General features: G+C 37.9%; 1 protein-coding gene across 7 annotated transcripts in view; it reads right to left on the reverse strand.

Moving 5' to 3' along the window:
* Positions 1-18,809, reverse strand: part of CDC42BPB (CDC42 binding protein kinase beta) — a 91,157-nt gene that overhangs the window by 18,052 nt on the left and 54,296 nt on the right. For 2 of the 7 annotated variants that reach the window (XM_066552906.1, XM_066552905.1), the window contains exons 9-26: positions 18,271-18,350; positions 17,143-17,309; positions 16,934-17,053; positions 14,970-15,103; positions 13,055-13,297; positions 11,415-11,525; positions 10,717-10,961; positions 10,429-10,534; positions 9,791-9,915; positions 8,942-9,047; positions 7,205-7,353; positions 6,476-6,570; positions 6,309-6,388; positions 4,826-4,876; positions 3,666-3,755; positions 3,154-3,228; positions 2,648-2,753; positions 177-313 (exon numbers count right to left, since the gene is read on the reverse strand). In XM_066552906.1, coding sequence (XP_066409003.1) covers positions 177-313; positions 2,648-2,753; positions 3,154-3,228; positions 3,666-3,755; positions 4,826-4,876; positions 6,309-6,388; positions 6,476-6,570; positions 7,205-7,353; positions 8,942-9,047; positions 9,791-9,915; positions 10,429-10,534; positions 10,717-10,961; positions 11,415-11,525; positions 13,055-13,297; positions 14,970-15,103; positions 16,934-17,053; positions 17,143-17,309; positions 18,271-18,350 — 2,220 coding nt within the window. The remainder of the gene's footprint in view (positions 1-176; positions 314-2,647; positions 2,754-3,153; positions 3,229-3,665; positions 3,756-4,825; positions 4,877-6,308; positions 6,389-6,475; positions 6,571-7,204; positions 7,354-8,941; positions 9,048-9,790; positions 9,916-10,428; positions 10,535-10,716; positions 10,962-11,414; positions 11,526-13,054; positions 13,298-14,969; positions 15,104-16,933; positions 17,054-17,142; positions 17,310-18,270; positions 18,351-18,809) is intronic. The other 5 variants (XM_066552908.1, XM_066552907.1, XM_066552911.1 and 2 more) reach the window with 3 other exon arrangements.

Here is an 18,809-nt window from a genome sequence, read left to right on the forward strand (position 1 = left end):
CGTTTCTCCCACATCTAAAGCAATGGAGGTTAAATAAGTTACACAGATGGCACACAAAGCCTTAAGGCTTTAGCACTATTTAGGAGATGTGTTTAAACATACTTAGAGGTTCCAAGCTGTAGAGCTGTAAGTGAAGTTAAGTATTCTTCTCTTGTCCAAAAAGAAAGGACTGTTACCTTGACATAACCTTTGTAGGCTGTTCCTATTCCTCTTTGCACATCTACTCCAAGAGGCCTTTTGGCTTGCTCAGGGGGTATAGGGCAGACCTGAGGTGCACTATCCTTGCAGGAAACATGGCATGCAAATGAACACACTAAGTACAAAAGAGAAAATTCACAGTGAAATGTGTGTATGAGTCAATCATAACAGGTGATTAAAATAGTCTACGCTCAGCAAATTAATTAATCACACTGAAACTGGCAGTCAAATATTGCAATAGCTCACTATGCTGAAGAAGTGAACACACCTAGATATTGTATGAGACTCTCCAAAGTGCTTTCATTTCCTCTTTTTAGCCTATTATATTCACAAAGGGCAGGAACTGAGTCAACATTTAAAGGAAAATGAGTTGGGCAGCCTTGCTGGTGTTAAGCACCAACTAATCCAGTTACAGAAGAGAAACAGTATTAATAAAGAAGGAATAAAAATTAGGGTAGTGCTAATAGGTGTTTAATTTGATCCAAGTACGCAAGAACACTGCAAAGACAAAGTAAAACTAAACTGACCAAAACCAGAAAGGGTTAAAATATTAAACACAAGCTATAGACATAAATAAAGCATAAATAAAGTAGAAACCAGGGACAAGGACTGAAATACTGTATGATGAAAGAGCCATATATGCCTATTGCCTAGAGTTCCAGTAAGTTCAAATAAGGAGCATTGAATGCTTTCTTACCATTTGCACCACTTTGTGCTGCACCAGCAAGGGACTAAGGTCTCTAGGTCTTGTCTAAGAGCACTTCACACAGAGGTACACAGAAAAACCTCATAATACATGCCATTTCACATGAGACAGACTACAAGAACTGTGGAATGAGTTCATGTGTTATATCATCTGACCCACAGCGTAGGGGTGAGATCCTTGCACTGAGATTTTGCTCTGTTTGTCCCAGCTACCCTGCTTCTACCAGGAGGCTTGGGAAGGCAGGAAGAGAGGGGCACGAACACTCTGAGCTGTCCTGTGCTTCCTCCTAACCATATTCTCAGAAGTGGGAATCTGGCAGATATCCTAGGTACATCTTGTTCTGTAATTATGAAGTTTCAAAGGATTCCAAAAAACCTGGAAACAGCCTGCTCCTCCTCATGATGCCTGAGGGAGGAGACAGCAGAGGGGGCAGCCCAGATCAGGTTGCCTGGCTTGTTCTTTGAGCTACTGTCTGCTCCCAGGAGGGCAGGGGATACCAAACAGTCATACCCACAAGGAACTGTAGGTGCTCCTCAAGATCAGGTAAGAAATTCAGCTCTTTCAGGAGGCATCATGATTATCTGGGACTGTGGATATCAAGGTACACCAGTTACAGAATAGGGAAAATCCACAGGATAGAGTCAATTCCAGTCTTCTGTAAGTGTAGCTGTATCCACAGTCTCCAGGATTAGAAAGAGGAGGAATTGGGAATTGCAAGTGATTGAGAGGGGAACATTTGGCAAAGTTTTGTTCTATTGGAATCATCTCTATTTTTATATCAATGTGATTTTAGTTTTCTCTGTAGCAATCAAGAACTGCTGTAGATTAGGCAAAAAGGAAAACTAAAGATGCAGAGCTTAATCAAAATACACAAGACAAAAGAAGAGTGAAGCCCCTAGCTGCACTAAAGGAAAAAGACAGTTTCAAGCTTGCAAGAAGAGATGCAAAACAAGAGCTCAGAACTGTCAGCAACAGGAGACAAAAGGCAGCCCCAGGGCAAGTGCTGGCAGAGTGATAGGCTCTCCTGGGGAAGAACTGCCACCAGAAGATCTGCCAGGGAAAAAGCCCTGAAGGGCAGATGAGACAATCTACATGTGATACTGAGGGTGTCAGTGGAGAGGCTGCCACTAGCAAGAACTAAGCTGGGCACAGAAATAAAGTTATTTATACTGTAGTATGTATACTACATGGATTTATGGCCTATTTAACTGAGCTCATATGTCTAATCAATATACAGAAAGTATTTTCAAATGAAAATACCTCCATATACTTGAACATGGAATTCAGTAGTGATGCATACATCAGAGAAAGCATTTTAAATAAAACTAATGGACAGCAAGACAGGCTACAAGCCAAATAATAGAAAAACAGTCCTCCCAACATATAGGGTTTATGACCAGAATAGCATAGACATAATCAGATTTATGTCACCAGATAATTACTGCAGTTTTCTCTAGTACAACAAAAGAAACCAGACCTGTCTTCCCTACTCTCTCCCCTGCACTAATGGTAATAGAATTAATTAATATTATACAATATGAAAGGAAACCACACTTCATCATACATCATCATTCTTCTAAAGAGACTTCAGGAATATGCTGTGATGCAACAGAAAGGAAAATCATCCAGTGGCAGCCACCCCTCTCTTTCATTCCCTCCCCAAAGAAATGGTTGTCTTAAAATACATTGGGATGCTTTTGTGAGGGGCTTGCTGAAAATTTACAGAAAGTTTCACCAACTCACCATCACAGGCATAACCTTGCCGAACTAATCCCACCATGAGAGAAGTGCAATGACTACACTGAGTGGGGCTGGTGAACGACTTGATATTGAGCTGGTGAGCTTTAGGCTGAAAGATACATTCAGGATAAAAAATAACTTCATTTTCTGGACTTGAGTAATGCAAGCACCTCCCTCCACCACCCTCCAGTATATCAGTGTGTACATTATGAAGCCTAGGCTTCTTTTATGTAAGTACATCTTGTAGCAGGTGCTGCAGGACAACAGTAACAGTTTTATTTCCAACTCCAAAAGACAGTCAGACCCAAAACTACAACCATGTTTTGTCATCCCCTCCAACAAAACAAAACCCACTGATGTACATGTGGAAGCATTTGATTAAAAACACAGACCTAACAAAAACACAAACATGACAAACCCAAACAGGACAAGAAAACACAGAGGGCTCATTTATAAATGATTTTTTTTTTCCTTTTTTCTTTAGAATAAGGTTAGCACAGTCCCCCTACCTTTGGTACAGCTAGAGAAATGGACTGAATGGTGGGGGAAGGAGCAGCAGGCATCCTCTGAAGCCGAATTGGTTCCTGAATCACAAGAAACTGTAATTGAGCAAAATAAGGCTGCAAGAATTTGTTTTAAGATTGGGGTGGCAAAGCTTATTGTTCTGATTTTTTTTTCCTTTTTTGAAAATTATCAAAAATTTAATTATTGTAAACATTGCCATTCTGATTTAATAGAAACAGATTGTGTTTTAAAGCACTCACAGGAAAGCCTGCACACTAACAAACAAGCAGCAATACAGAAAACATGAAAATGAGGTACATCAACATACACAAAGCCAGCAAAAAGGTTTCATTTGCAACTGTCCTCAAAGCAGGTGCAATTAACACTGAGACATTGCAAATATGCAGCATTCAATCCTGCTTCTTCATAATGAATGCTGCAGTATGTATTTATCATGAACAAGACAGAGAGACTTTCTGGTGAATTACTCTTCAGGGTAAAATAACAGGTCTCTTACTTCTTGTTGCTGCTCTGCAGTTACAACTGAAGTAGATGGTGAAACCTCTGACTTGGGACCCTGCATTTCCTGCTCACTAATAGAGCTGGTCTGCAAAAGGACAGCAAACATGTTAGATTAGATACCACATATCTGATGAAGTGTCCTTGTGTCAACAAAATGGAAACAAGACCCAGTGCTGATTTCTATATGAAGTACACATACACTTAACATCCACTCTGCAAAAAGATCTTTCCTCAAAACAAACCCTGACACCTGATGGAAAAGCTGGAAGTACTGAAATGCAAAATCTCATAGTAGACAGCATAAATGCTCTAACAGCTGCCTTCTCCCAGCAAGGCTGTGTCTAATCTCTTGCTTGCAGGTATGGAATGATGTTTGAGTAGCTTGGCAATCATCCCTAAAATAGCTGATTTCTCATGGTAGCTTACTACACTAGGATTTTTCTAATATACAGAAGCCAGCAAGTCTGCCACAAGAAAAAAATCTTAAAGTAGTAAAACTCAATCTTTTAAAAAGTTGTTTAAGAATGACTGGCCTCTGTCATTAAAAGAATCATGTCTAATTAATCACAGTGTCTTATATTTCACTAACATTTAAAGCTAGCATCCATTACAAGCTATCTATTAATTTCACACTTAAATTAGCAACTACTAATTGCCAGCACAAGGGGGAAGTATGCTACAATTGCAGAGCTAAAGCAGCTGGGTGTGGAAGTAGGATTCTGTATTACTGTACTTTCAGGACATCATGAAAACTGTGATTAACAAACATGAGATTAGACTTCACATCAATGATGTAATTAGCACTAAAGGCAACAAGTAATGAATCACTCACTTCCCAGCCAGTTTAGACAGGAAGACATCTCCAGTTAGCTCACTCAATTTGTTCAGATACTTGTTATTTTTGTTTTGTTCCAAATTGATTGGAAGGGCTGGGCCATTTAAGATCAAATTGCATGATTATGTAATATGAATAATTTCAAAATACTGTGTGATTCAGCTTTAGCTATATAGTCAAACTATAAAACAGCCTCAAAGAGGTTTAGTGGATTAAGTTACAGAGAAATTAAGGAAGCAAAATATCTAGTTTTAGAGGGCCATTCTTACTAAGACAGGTCACAACAAAATAAGGACACAAAACTACTAGCAAAAACTTACTTCTTCCCAAAAGGCTAGCAGAGAAGATGTAGACGAAGAAGAAACAGAATCCTTTGTTGTAACAGATATGAGGGATAAAAACGATCGCTTATCACCCACAGGAAAACTTCAGATAGAATATTAGTTGACTAGCTAAATAAAATTTTATATGGCCAAATGAAACTCATTCAAACTAAATTAACCCCAAAGCAGATGATACAAAATATCTTTATAAGTACATGTGAAAAAAAAAAAGTTGATGTAAGTTATTAAGCACGGTATCAGCAATTTTAATGTAATTCATCAGAAAATGCCACCTGCATTTCCATTGAGAATATGTATTTATTTCAGGATCCATCAAATGGAACCTTATTTAGTTATGGGCTTGATATTTTACATGTTTCTGTTTTACATCTATCTGGTCCTTTTTAAAACAATGTTTTAAAATATCAAGGTCAGTAGGTAAAGCTAGTATTGAGAAAGTAGCATGAATCATGCTTCTCTCTCTTCCCTCCTTGCCACCCATAGAGCACATCCTCCTGCTTCAACAGAAAGGCAGCATAGATATTTTGTGACTGGGAACAGCAAATACACAAACTGTATGAAAATATCACAGCATGTCCAAAGGCTTTTTTCTTTTTAGCAACAGTGACAATAAAAAAAAAAAAGAAAAAGAAAAAAGAGAGAGTAGACATCTCAGATAGAAAATCTAACCAGACTGATGAGGTTTTAACCTGAACCCCTTTAACTCCACTTCATCAACAGATTGTTTCAGTTCAAGCCCTTGGTTTTATCCTAAACTGTCGATGCTTTGCAAAACAAAATTAAAAAAAAAAACCCAGAAAAATCTTCAAGGATCAAGAGTTCATGAAGTAAGGAAATGTGATTCAATGTTGCATTTAACAGCTGCTTCCTGGGGGAATGCACAAATCATTTAAAGTGAAACGCCTACTTGGAGCTGTGATTTGAATGATTTGTTTTCTAAGGATCACAGGGTGTGTCATGATAAAATTATTATACCAACATCTGTGGGTCCTCTGATTCTCTTCCCAGCTCCTTCTCCTCTAACCACTCCATTAAGATCTGAGCCAACAATTTTACAGATCTGTTTAAGCACTCCTTGAACTGTGTGAAAACTTTTCCTTGTAATAATCAGCATCTTCCAACTGCAAAGCATTTAATTCCTTATTTGTAACAGGGTGTGCCAGCATTTCTAAAAAAACTCTGAATATATTTCATCTAGCAAATGTTTGAGATTAACCTAAACAAAGATGCTAGAATGAGAAATAATTAAAGTGAACCTCTGAGAATATTTCCCAGAGGTGCCAGCTTCTCTACAAAATGCCAAGCAAACTGACAACTACTGGGCATCCAATTCTGTGCCACGCTGATTTGGCTAATATGCAAGATACCAATCTGCCATACAGTGCCTAAGAAATATTTTTACATATTAAAAATATAATTCTGTTATCTCATTTTGTAGTTATTTTATGTAATAACTCACTCTGAAAGTCAAATCACGTGCAAGAGGAGAGGTGTTGAAATAGTCAAAAATGGAATCTTGAAAGTCTGGAAGTTTGAGACCTAAAACCAAAAGCAGAACAGGCTTAGCTAAAAGGCAACATCACAGGTTGTGTTAGAACTCTGTTAGAACACAGTAAATTTAATTACCTGAATCTGTTCTGTATTTTTCTTCCAGTTTTTTCTTCAAACCTTCCACCTCTTCCAACAGTTCTCTATTTTTTGCCTCTGATTCCTTTAATTTACTAAAGTAAAAAAATATGATCAAAATGTAATCTGAAATGTCTCAAAGGCAGGAATGCCAGTACACAAGGTTGTTAATTTCTGGTCCTACATCTCAGACTTTCAGAAAAAGCCTTTTTGTTTGTTTGTTTGTTATTTTTGGGGGGTTATGTTGGGGTTTTTTGAGGGGCACTGGGGTTTTTTAAGGATGATTAATTTTACTTTTCCCCTGAACAGACACCTCATTACTTGACTAGATATTTAAAACTGTACTTAAGACTTCAGCTATCCCTGCAAGTATCTGCCAAACAAAATTATTCTAAGAGTACTTTGACTTTTAATTCCCAAGAACATGTCTAACTCTCCAGTTAGTCAAAGAAATGGTAGTGAATTTGTTTTGAATTTGCTCTTACACCTTTTTTTTCTCAGATGCCCAAGATTTTAACTTATTAGAGCAGGCAAGTGTTTACTTGAAGGAATTTTTACAGTCCTCATTTGACTATGTAATAAATATACATATTCTATAGAATGGGATCCTTCTGACAGAGTCCAATATCCAGGCACAAGGAGCCTTTTTAAGGAAGTTGCTGCTATTCTAATCAGCAGTTTAGATCAGCACATTAATCCCCAAAAAAACAGAACCAAAACCCTCATTACCTTTCCAAAGATATGTTTGCATCTTTAACTTTCCGTAGCTCTTCTTGAACCAGTTGTTTGGCACGAATTTCTGCATCAAGGGCTGACTGTAATTCCAGCCTTGCTGACATGTCCAGCTTCTGACTGCGGCGCACCTTCCAAAGGGGATCCTGTTGCAGTAAATTACTGAGTATTACTACAACTGTCTAAGGATATTTCTGTTCTTCCCAAAGACATAAATTAGCTTTCACACTGGTTCAGAGAATGCTCTTTTAATGCTCTTTTTATGCACAGCCTACCTGTTGCATGAAAATTAGTCTATAGTCAGTGTTCATGACACAAAAATGAAGTAATGAGCAATTTTATTATTGGTTACACCATTAACACAATATGGTGGAAACCAAAATGCTGGATCGCTGAGCATGGAAGTCAAACAGAAGCCACTGGAAATGACTAGTTTTCACTGTCCAATCTAGAACTGAGTGCAAAACTTGCACAGTGATATAATGGACTTTCAAAGATGAGATAAATATCAACATTTAATGTAAAACATACTAACATAAAACATACCAAGAGTAGCAAAACCATGAGAAGAAAAAAAGGAAGAAAGAATCTTGGGTCTTGAGATGCCCAAGATACCTGGAACATTTGCCTAAGCAAGTCTTATGCTTGCTAAGGAGCATATACTATATATGCTACTATACATCTAACATATGCTACATACATACAACATATGCTATACTCCAGCATACACCATGCAATTCCTCCCTACTACCCCAAAAGCCAATATTCTGAGCTTTTCTAGACATTTTTCAGTGTGGACTATGTTTCTGAAATTCCCAAATGAATACCTCTCTAGTCATGGATGAACCTGTAAATAATAGTCATGAAAACTGAGAAGCACTTTTTATGTTGAGAAGTAACTGCCTTAGTTATAGTATAAAGAATAGACAGTGTTCTTTATTCAGGCAGAAGCTAAGATAAAAATGCAAACTGCATTTGATCCAATCTTTCTTCCTGTTAAACCTCTCCATATTATAATAAAGTCTCCTGATGATGCAAACAAATGTCAGCTCGCAGAAATAAAACTTTCTCTTATTCTCTCATATTCATATGTTTGGAAGGGGTGAGTAATTTTTCATGAGCATAAACCAGCAGCAGATGGATTCTGGATGGCAGACTGGTGATTGGCATTAGTGGGGATGTGGGCTCCCATGCCAAGCTGCAAATGGCTCTTCCTTTCCTTATCCAAGTGTTTTTCTCTTTGAAACCATACTCCTTCATGAGAGCTCTTCTATTAAATTTTGGGGAATTCATGTTACTACTGTATGGGAAAATTATGGCACAAAGGTCTCATTGTTCTGCATGTAAATAAAGCCAAATTCTCTGTGTGTCCCTAGTTTCTATTGGTATAAGCCAGATAGTATTTTTTCACAGAAGAAAATTTACTTTGTTGTCTCACTGTAACAGCAATTATTCAACTGTGCATAACATGGTAAGGTATATTTCTGTACTCCCCTTTGAAGGTTTAAGTTATTGTTTCTTTTCTCCTCTGTAGTGTATAATATCTGTGATGGCAGATATTAGTATGAAACAACTGCCCCCTGTAATGACCAAATTCTCATCAGATTACCTAGTTGGCTTTGCAAGCAGTAGCTAAAAACTATAAAGCAGAGCAGAGGATTAATTATCTTTAGGTACAAAAATGTAGCTTCTCAAACAGGCCCAGAACATCCTGAATGTTTCTTTTTTCCTTACCAGTGTTCGTGACCCCAGACTGGAACTTCTCAGCGATTCCAGTTCTTCTGTCATCTTGGAAGCTAATGCTTGGAGATAGCCACGAGCATCCTTCTCATCACTTACCCTGTTGTGCAATTACAAAAACACATAACTTAGCAGTTTCATGGCTCACAGCACCAAATACTGCACCACCAAATTATCAGAGTGTCTGTGCTGGGTTTAGGGACATAACAGGAATGAACAGAGCAGGGAAAACTCTCCCAGCAACAGAAAACTGAATACATCCCAGATTGCCTGCCTTAAATTTTTCTTTTATCTGATTTTCTTGATTGTGGCAGTTGCTAGGGAAACTGAAACCTCCCTTTTTCCATTAGCAAGAGTTCTGCAGAGATTTGCTGTTATATGAAAATTATCTGCCTATTACTTTCTCAATTTTTGTAAGGGCTACCTTCCAGTCCTTTTTGTTTTGCACACTGGAATTCTTGCACACAGCTTGCTAGAACAATGCATTATATAGGGAAGAAGACTGGAAGTACTAAGTGCTCTAATACAGCTAGTGAGGTTCTATATGTTAACGCTGACCTTTTAAATCTTCACCACCTTCCTGAATGGATTTATCAAAATATTCCAAACTGGATTATTTAACAATCATTGTAGAGACTGAAGAAAGTTGACACGCTGACTCTGCTTTGTACTTGTTTCACTGGCATCTGGCAATTTTAACAAAATCAGCACTCAGAAGTACCATGCTTTTGCTGGTCTCAGACACAGACAAGGCCTAGTTATATGTTTAAAAAAAATTTAAAAATCCAAGCAGTTTTTCAGAAGTTGAAAGTGGCTATGTCTGGATTTCTAAGCAGCACATACCATTGAATGATTTCTGCAATCTGAGCTTCCCAGTGAGCAACAGACTCCTTCTTTGCTGCTAGATCTTGGAGCTCATCTTCCAGCTGTCTGTTCTGTGCTGTTAGCTTGTCCACGAAGGAGCAGAGCTGAAACAAGAGATTCATTTCACTTGTGACTTAGATCAGTTTAAGACTTTTTATATATGTGTATGCCTATACACCTTTAGAATCTGAACAAACAAGACCACCCCAGGCTATCTGGATGGGCTTCCTTTTTGTGAAACTATCAGTTCACATAAAATAATTTAAAACAAAGGAAAACAAAAAAGCAAGTGTAGAGGTCAGAGAGAAACAAGGTTTAACTGTAAACCACCAGGAAGGCAGGCACTGTGTGTCAATGATTCCCTCTCTTTGCAACCTTCATGAGGAATCAGCAAGGTGGTGTCCTCTTAATTGTGGGAATCAATCCCCCAAAGAGCAGAGTAGCAAGATGCTAAAGTTACTACGTAGCCAAATCTCTAATATTTATATGGCAAAAATGAAGTTTTTAAAATTCAGATAGTGCCTGAATACTCACAGATCCTGCTCTGAACAGTGAGTAGACTACTTCAACATCAGAGACTAATGAAGTAAGAATTATATGCTTCCTGAAATAATTACCCTCTCATTTTCTGTTGTTAGTTTTTTGTTATCTTCCAAGAGCATAGATCTTTCACGCTCATATTTCTCCTTCATTGTTCCTACTGCTTCCTCCATTTCACTGTGCCTAAAGAGAAGGGCAAGAAATAGAAACACACTGTCACATTGCTGAACCTGTAGACTAGGATTTTCAAAAAGGAATAAAGAGAGTTAGGGTGAAACAGCAGCCTGCACAGGCACCCATGCAATGCAATACATACACACCACAAAAAGAAATCCATAGTGAGGGGAGCGTGCCCAAAAGCTTACCTCTCTCGCTTTGTTTTCTCTAATTTATCCTTTAATATCATGATCTCTTTCTGGAGTGCAAGCTGATGGCTCTCTGAATCATGTACTTCCTTTTTCACATTTTTTACTTCCAAAACATGTGATGCTTCTCGTCGGACCAACTCCTCTTCATAAAATAAGATTTTCTTTTCCAGCTCAGACTTAACTTTGGAAAGCTCCTGCTGATGTTCCAGTGTGGCACCAGCTGCCCGGCCTCCCTGCTTCAACTGCAAAACAAGAGGAGAAGCCATCAGGGAGAAGCTGTGATCTTTATATTTTGAGCATATTCTTAAAAGTCAGAATTGTCCAGTTCGTGGCATTTTGGAAAAATATTTATTTGGGCACCAAGTGATTTAAAAGGTGCCTGTCCCCAAGCATTATAAATGACTGCTCTGCTTACATGACCCAAATAAGGGGTTGAAATGGCTTGCAGAGGTAACAAATTTGGATCACATTGCTTTACTAACTGCTTAGAAATTATATAAACTGAGCATTTTCAAGACATTAGTACCCAGAAATTAAAGGCTTTCAAGCAAAAAAGGCAAATAAATCTGCATGGGTTAGGTCAGATTTCTAGTAGTGCTGCAGTTTTTAAGTCTCCCACTGGTATCAACAGTTGAGTAAGCCAAACTATTGCAGCTTCTAGGCCATGAGTAAATATTTGTCAAAAACCATGTAACCTTTAGAGCTTCCAGTTCATTTTCCAGTTGTTTGGAGAAAACTTCACTGTGCTCACGGAGCTTGCGTTCCTTTGATGCTTCTGCTACGACTTCTTCAAGTTGGGCTTCCAGCTGTGAAGAGTCATTTTAGGTCATTTCAACACAAGATAACACTATCTGGATCATTCATTTCCTTTCCTCCATACGGCCTAGCAGCAAGTTTTACTTATTTCTATTTTAAGTTATACCATTATAACAACCATCTCAGAATGTCATGATAATTGTTTTGCCTTCAGTGATTCAGGCATCCATCTGTCACATGCAGAGAACTATTATGTTATGACTCTTTGTACTGATGTGAACTACATCAAGCGCATTCAGGGATAACTGCACAGCTACTATTACAGAAAAGAGAAGGAAATGGCACTAGGAAGACACTGCAGCTGAGAAAGAGAAGTCTCCCACATTTACAGGTCAGGTCCACGGCTCAGTATCTAAGTAAAGCAGCTTAAAAATATCAACCTTTAAACCAAATTACTGCAAAACACTTTAAATATGAACACCGAATATTTTTACTTTGCAATTATGGAACAAAATAAGCTTGATCATCCATTTATTGACTTCAGAAAGCTTATCAGAAAGACAATTTAGATTTAGTGGCAACTAAGGCAACTGCTGGAATTGAAGCAATAGCAGCACAGTTTCATACCCTGACAGGAAAAGTAAGATTTGTTTTTCTATGTTCAAATTAAACTAGCAAAGCTGTTTTTAAAAGGGACAAGATAATGAACTTCTAGACTGTGCACTGAATAGAAGATTGATACAACTGTTATGAAAGGGAGTACAGAGGAATTTTTAAGAACAAAGACATGAGATTTTTAAAGCTCTGCATGAAAGTATTTAACTGCATTAGCAACAACACTTGAATGCCTGCTGCACTCTGCTCTAGAGATGAGATGCCACACCAATTCATCAATTCCTAGTTGACTATCATATCTTGTTCATGGAGAAAAGCCTTAGAAACGTCATCATCTACTACATTTTCATAGACTACCCTTCAATTTGCCAGAAGTTTCCTAGCCTATAGAGCTATTGAATTTCTCTTCTCTTTCACCCAGAGCATGCAGAAAACATTATGATTTTTCAGTGATTAAAACACTCCAGATTAACCACAGAAATTTTTCTTATATTCTCTTCTGGCTATCCACTTCATCTCATGTAAAATTATAAATTGCCTAGAATACTAATTGGAAATTAGCTTGCTTAAAGATATTACTCCTACAATGACTTAAATACAGAGGAAGGAAAACCACGTATTTTGTTTTGTATCACTATTCCTCATTTCAGCTCAAGAGAAACATTCAGTTAAAAAAACAGTGAAGTCAGAAAACTCCAACCTCAGAGCACATGAAGACATTCACTGAGCTTTATAGGTTTCAAGCTGACTATGAGTCAAGCCTCTACAAGAATCCAAACACCAGAACTAATAAACTGGGCATACAGCAAGAATACTTTCCTCAAGATTCAAATCAGTCTGAGTGCAAATAAAAACCCCACAAGAACTCCCAGAAGACACTCCCAATTTTTCCATACAATCACACAGGAGATTCTGGGTAAGCAGCAGCTGCAACACATGAGTGCTAGCTGTTTTATCAAGCTACCTCTTTTCTCAGCTTCTCAGATTTTCGGACGTCCTGGCGCAGAGCATCGATTCTCTGCATGCTCACTTCCAGCTCCTCCTCTTTGTCGCGGAGTTGCCGGGACAGCTTCTGCTTTTGGGAGCGCAGGTCCCCCATCCTCTCACTGAGCTCAGAGAACTCCTGCACAGCCAGCTTCCTTTGTTGGTGGGCATCCCTCAGCTCTTTGGACTGCATCTTTAATCTCTCTGAGGCTTCTACAAGTTGCTGGTTTCAAAAAAAAAAAAAAAGAGTAATTTGAACTCCATATATTCTTTCCAAGAAGAAACTGGACCTACATAAGGTTGTTTTGACCACCTCGTGTAACTACTAAAGATTTCTAATTCTCAATTTACACAATTGTTTAGCTAGGCAGCTGCAGTGACATACAAAGACAGCTATTACTCTGCTTCTAGTGTGTCAGCTCCAAAGATACCTTTGGTATCCCAGAAGTCTTTCTTATAAATGTGACCACACAAGGTGACCTCACTTCCAAATAATTTGATTTTACATTACCACCATGTACCTGCACATTTGAAACCTTGTTTAAAGGAATGCTTCAGAAGACAGGAAATCAGGAGCAACATCAAATATATTGTACCAGCACTGAGGGGCTCCAGCAAATGTGAGATTTTTCAGAAAACTGAGGAAAATTCCTTAAAACAAATTTTGAAACCCTTAATACTTTAACTGAAAGTATAAAAACTATTTTCTTTACAGAAAGTAGTTCACAAAAATTAATGGGATTAAAATACAAATGGAATGTTTGACATAAAATCATTTGACAGTTGGAGGAAAAAATAAGAAAAAGAGCAGAATGACACAACAAAATAAATGTATACTGTAGAAGGGAATTCTAAAAATTTCTGCCATTAGTAGGAGCATTGCAGGAAGATTAAATTCCCAAAAAGCATGTGCTCAGACCAGAAGATCCACCTTCTCTGCTACTTATACACTCTGGCAAATAATCCCTACCACTGGTTAACAGACCGAAGAGAGACTGTTAAATTCTAGTGTAGAAACAGCCCAGAAATTCTGGCCCATGCATTACTTTTGGATCCATATGAATGCTCAGGAACAATATGGCTGGTAGACTTTTGCAAAACTAGTTATTCCAACATAGGTAGCTTTTTTTACTATTATTGAAAGTGGTAGCTAGTATATGCAAATCCCTATTTACTTTACTACAAAATATGTTGCTGACTTAAAAATGAAATACTGCTAAATTTCAGGAAGCAAACAAAGGGATAATTTATACAGCAGCAAATAAACTCAATGATTACATAGAAGTCATCATTAACCTTGAGCAATAATTAACCTTTTGGTATAAAGGAAGAGTAAATGGGCTCTTTCAATGAGCTCTGCTAACTTCTGTGCAAAGATTCTTTTCCCCTAAATAGACAGGTGTACCCTAAATGTCACCAGCAGGCCCTGGTGTCATGTGAACTGACCTACAGTCAAAACGCCCTAATTCTGCCAGAGATACCAGCCAGGTATCTGCTGGGGCTGTTTTCCTCCCTCATCATTCCCTGAAACTGGAAGAATAGAGGAGAATAATACTTGTGCTCCTGATCCCTTAACAAGTCATCCCAAGGCTCTGAAGTCTCTCTTGATTGCCTCAGACTTCTACTCAAACAGTTAAGAATAATTAAACAGCTTAATTAAAACCATTCTTTAGGTGTTTGTTTAATCTAGCAGAACACATTTGAAATAGTAAGCCCATCAACTTCCAAAAAATAAAAGTGTGATATTTTGGAAAGCTACTGTACTGCTGAACAGGTTCCCTAACATCTCTGCATCGTTTTAAAAAGCAGCATTTAAAACACTAAAATTGCAATCACAACGTAACTGAACTACTTTACATAACCATTAAAAAAAGTATCTATCCTTGGATCAGTACCTTATGAAGGTCCTCCTTTTCTTGCCTCAGTACTCTGCACTGCTTTTCTAGTCCTTTCAACTTGTGCATGGAGTCTTCATGCTCTTGTCGAAAAGCCACTGCATCTGCAAGCTGTGCTTCCAGTTTACTTATATCTGTAGATAAATACATATTAAAGGCAACTGGTCCCAAATTAACACCAAAAACACAAGCCACATTACTCGTGCAAATTGGCATCACTATGCTTGGAAAATCAACTTCTTTCCTATTCCCGCCATCTTAGACTGTTTAAAGTAACTTTGGGATATTGATACCTCAAAATAATTTTATTTTTCTCAGCCCCAAAGATTGTGATCTCTAAGGGAAAAAGCCTTAGCACAAGGCTTTGTTTTGTTTTTGAGGAATGCAACTTCTAGCCCTAGAAAATCGTAAAATAAACTTGAAATGTTCCAATTCCAGTTCTAGTAATGTGTTTCCTAAATAGTTTTCCTTAGGCAACAAAAAGGCAACAGTCATTAGTGCATCCAGCAAGACAAGCAAAGACCATTTATTTTCTAGATAAGAACTAATGAATAGTTTGGGAAAGAAATACCATCCGGCACAAGGTAACCTGGAGACCTGACTGACCATACTCCTGGCAGCTTGTTCTCACTTTACTTTCAAAGTGAGAAACAAATAAACAAATCTGCTTTGAAATTACTGGTTTTAAGTGCAAAACACCCAACATAGCCACCTTTATATACTCCTGCTCAGTCTTACCAATTCCAAGAAAATGAACTGCCACTCTCTATTTGAGAACAAATATACTAAACAAATATATAAGAAATTTCACAGGGGATAACTGTCTCACTCAAGTTCCACTGGTATCTATGGCAGAACAGGAAAATGGACCTAAGTATTCAGGATCCCAAGCACTGTTATAATGCCTGAAGTATTATTCCTTTCCTCACTTCAGAACAAACTTCCTCCCACCCTACATGAACCAATGCCACTTCTTCTTAAGAACATACTGTTAGAATTTATATTTAACAGGACATCATTGGTAGAAGAACTAGATAAACCTGAAGCCTTTGCAAAAGTAGAACATTAATCTACCTATTGTGACTCAAACCTAATTTCAGAATACACAAAAATAGCTTTTTTTTGGGGAAGATAATCTGTGTAGGAGAACAGAGCTGATTTTTGCAGTGCATACACCTACAAAAAGGGTATATTGTCAAACGAAATCAGGAAAAGATATTCTAAAAAAATCAGCATCACCAACTTAGCATCTGAACTCACACTATACAGGCCTCTATAAAACTCTCAGCCAAGTCATTAGGATTCAAAACTACCACTTTGTTTATCACTGATTCCTACTTAAAAATTAGGTGCTAACAGGAGGTTTGCACGGATAAACTAATAGCATTGTCAAGCAACAGATTTTCAGTGATATGGATGAGTCAGTCTTCCCTCAGGACAGATGCCAATATTTGTTTTTCTGCAGCGCTCAGTGCTTCCTAATTAATGCATCACCAAACACAGAAACACAAAGGGAGCAGAAGCTCAGAAATATTTAAATGTGAACTACTATTACACATCCCCCATCTACTCCTTTATGTTACTAAAGAGCAACCAGACTTCTATCTCCTGTCTCTTACACCTGCCTCCAAGTAAAACCTCTCCAACACAACACTCCTCCCCAAATGGTCCAGGAGTAAGAGAACAGGATCTCCTGAGATTTTTAGGGAAACAAAAATCACACAAAATATTTAATTAAATCCATCCACACAATTCATCACACTCTGGACTTCCCATGCTAGTATGTGTTATCAAGCCAAGCAAGTGGAAGAACTAGTTAAGCACTCATCTGGAAAAAACTGAAATGCCTCTTAATAGTGAACAAGGCTTTAAAACACCCTTTGTTTTTTAAACAGCTGAAGAGCATTAATTCTACTTATTGCAAAATAAATTGCATTACTATAATTACCATGCCAGAGGCTTACCTGTTAATTTGTTCTTCAACCGTTCAATTTCTTCATTTAGTTTTTTAATCTCCTTATCACGGCTTGTATTTGCTGTAACACACACTGGACCTTGGAGGTTCTGCACTGTCTGTGCAGATTCTTAAAATCCAAACAGAAAGGAAAAGATTTTCAATAGAATATATTCCAATGAGCAGAACTAAGAGTCCAAACAAAAATAAACCACCAACCTTGCAGTTTTCTGTTCAAATCCTGCTTTTCTTGCTCTAATTTCCGTATTTTCTTTTCATAGCCTTCTATTTGTGAAGTGTTCTTTAAGTCTCGCTGTACATCCGTGTCTTTGGTTACAGTGTCAGACTGCAGCACACTCTTTAAAGTGCCTCTATCAGATAAAGAGCTGAAAAGAAATACATAAGTTAGGACATTTTAATAAATACTCACAGCAGTCTATAGCTGGGACATGCTGGGATTCCACCAAATATGCATCTTAAATTTACAAGTACAATTAGTGCAGTAATTGTTACTGTAGAGACAATTCTCAGGGTAAAGTTATTACTCCCTAGCTACTGTGCATGCTGCTGTAGAATTAAGATACCTGCATGCAGAACTTCAACAATGCAGATATACCTTGACTTCACAAACTGCCTAAATGACTGAAAATATTAACTCTCCCATGCCAAAGGTTACAAGTACCTGGCAGAAATGGAAGCAGGTAAGTGTACCTGCACTGAGATACCTGAGGGACAATCCCAAAAGTTTAGTTTAAAGTATGGCAAAGATGGATTTAAGTTAATGCTTCACTGTGAAAAGAATGACACACGTTTTAGGTTCATGGGGTAACAAATCCCAGCAAAGAGAAATAATGGAATAACAAATAGGTCAGAATACTCTAAGATCAGAGACAAGCATATGTTTGGAAGATCTCTGAAGTCAGATGGAGGCCATTCAAAAACATGCAAATTGAGCCACTTTGTCCATGCTCAGAACCCTCTATGTTAACTTGGTCTCTCAGCAGGACAGTGGAGCAATGAGATAATCCTGAACAGTTCCTGGCACATGTCCAGTATGGACAAGACTTGCTCTCAGCCTCTCAATGAAGGAACTGCAATTGACACATCTAATCCCTTAACTTTCTTTCATTTCAAATACATAAAATATTAAATAAAAAAGCACCTAATCTTGGCAAACAGGATCAAAATATGCTCAGACATTTGAAAAAAAATAAACAAGGAGTATACATGGGCTGCATGTATACCTATGGATATCAACCTTTCTACATGTTTATAAAAATGAGAATTCCCAGGAATTAGCTGCATTTGGGAAACAAGTTTCCTGTATAAAACATATCCTTTGCTTACCTGTCAGTTGTGTATGTAAACCCAACGAATGGCAAATGCAATCCAGAAAAGCCTGTATGAGAACTTGGTGGCACCACTTCCTGCATGAAAACAATGTGCATGAAAACCCAAGAGAGAACCCATACAGAGTGAAAGGCATTTCATTGAGCCTCAACAGCTAAAAGAGACACAGCTAATGGAAAGATTTTTCTTAATACACCAACTGACAATTGGCAGTTATGCTCCACTGCCCCTGGACAAGCTTTATTTCAGATCAGGTCGCCTAATAGAACGACTTGAATTTCAGAGCCTCTTGAACTGGCACTTGAAAGGGCAGCATTTCAACAAGTTCAAAGCACAATGTAGCCAGTAAAAGGAAACCCAAAATTTCAAGTTCCTAATTAAAAGTGACCTGGCACCAAAATGCATGCTGTTAGTCTTAGTGTTTTAGTTACTGTCAGACATGCAATCAAAAAACGTGCCAAAAGCTCCTAATTTCTTGGAATACAAACCGGTGAAAAAATTACCACAAAAGCTCTCTACTCCTCCTGAACCATTTG

This window comes from Molothrus aeneus, chromosome 6 (genome assembly GCF_037042795.1).
Source record: "Molothrus aeneus isolate 106 chromosome 6, BPBGC_Maene_1.0, whole genome shotgun sequence".
NCBI classification, from domain to species: domain Eukaryota; kingdom Metazoa; phylum Chordata; class Aves; order Passeriformes; family Icteridae; genus Molothrus; species Molothrus aeneus.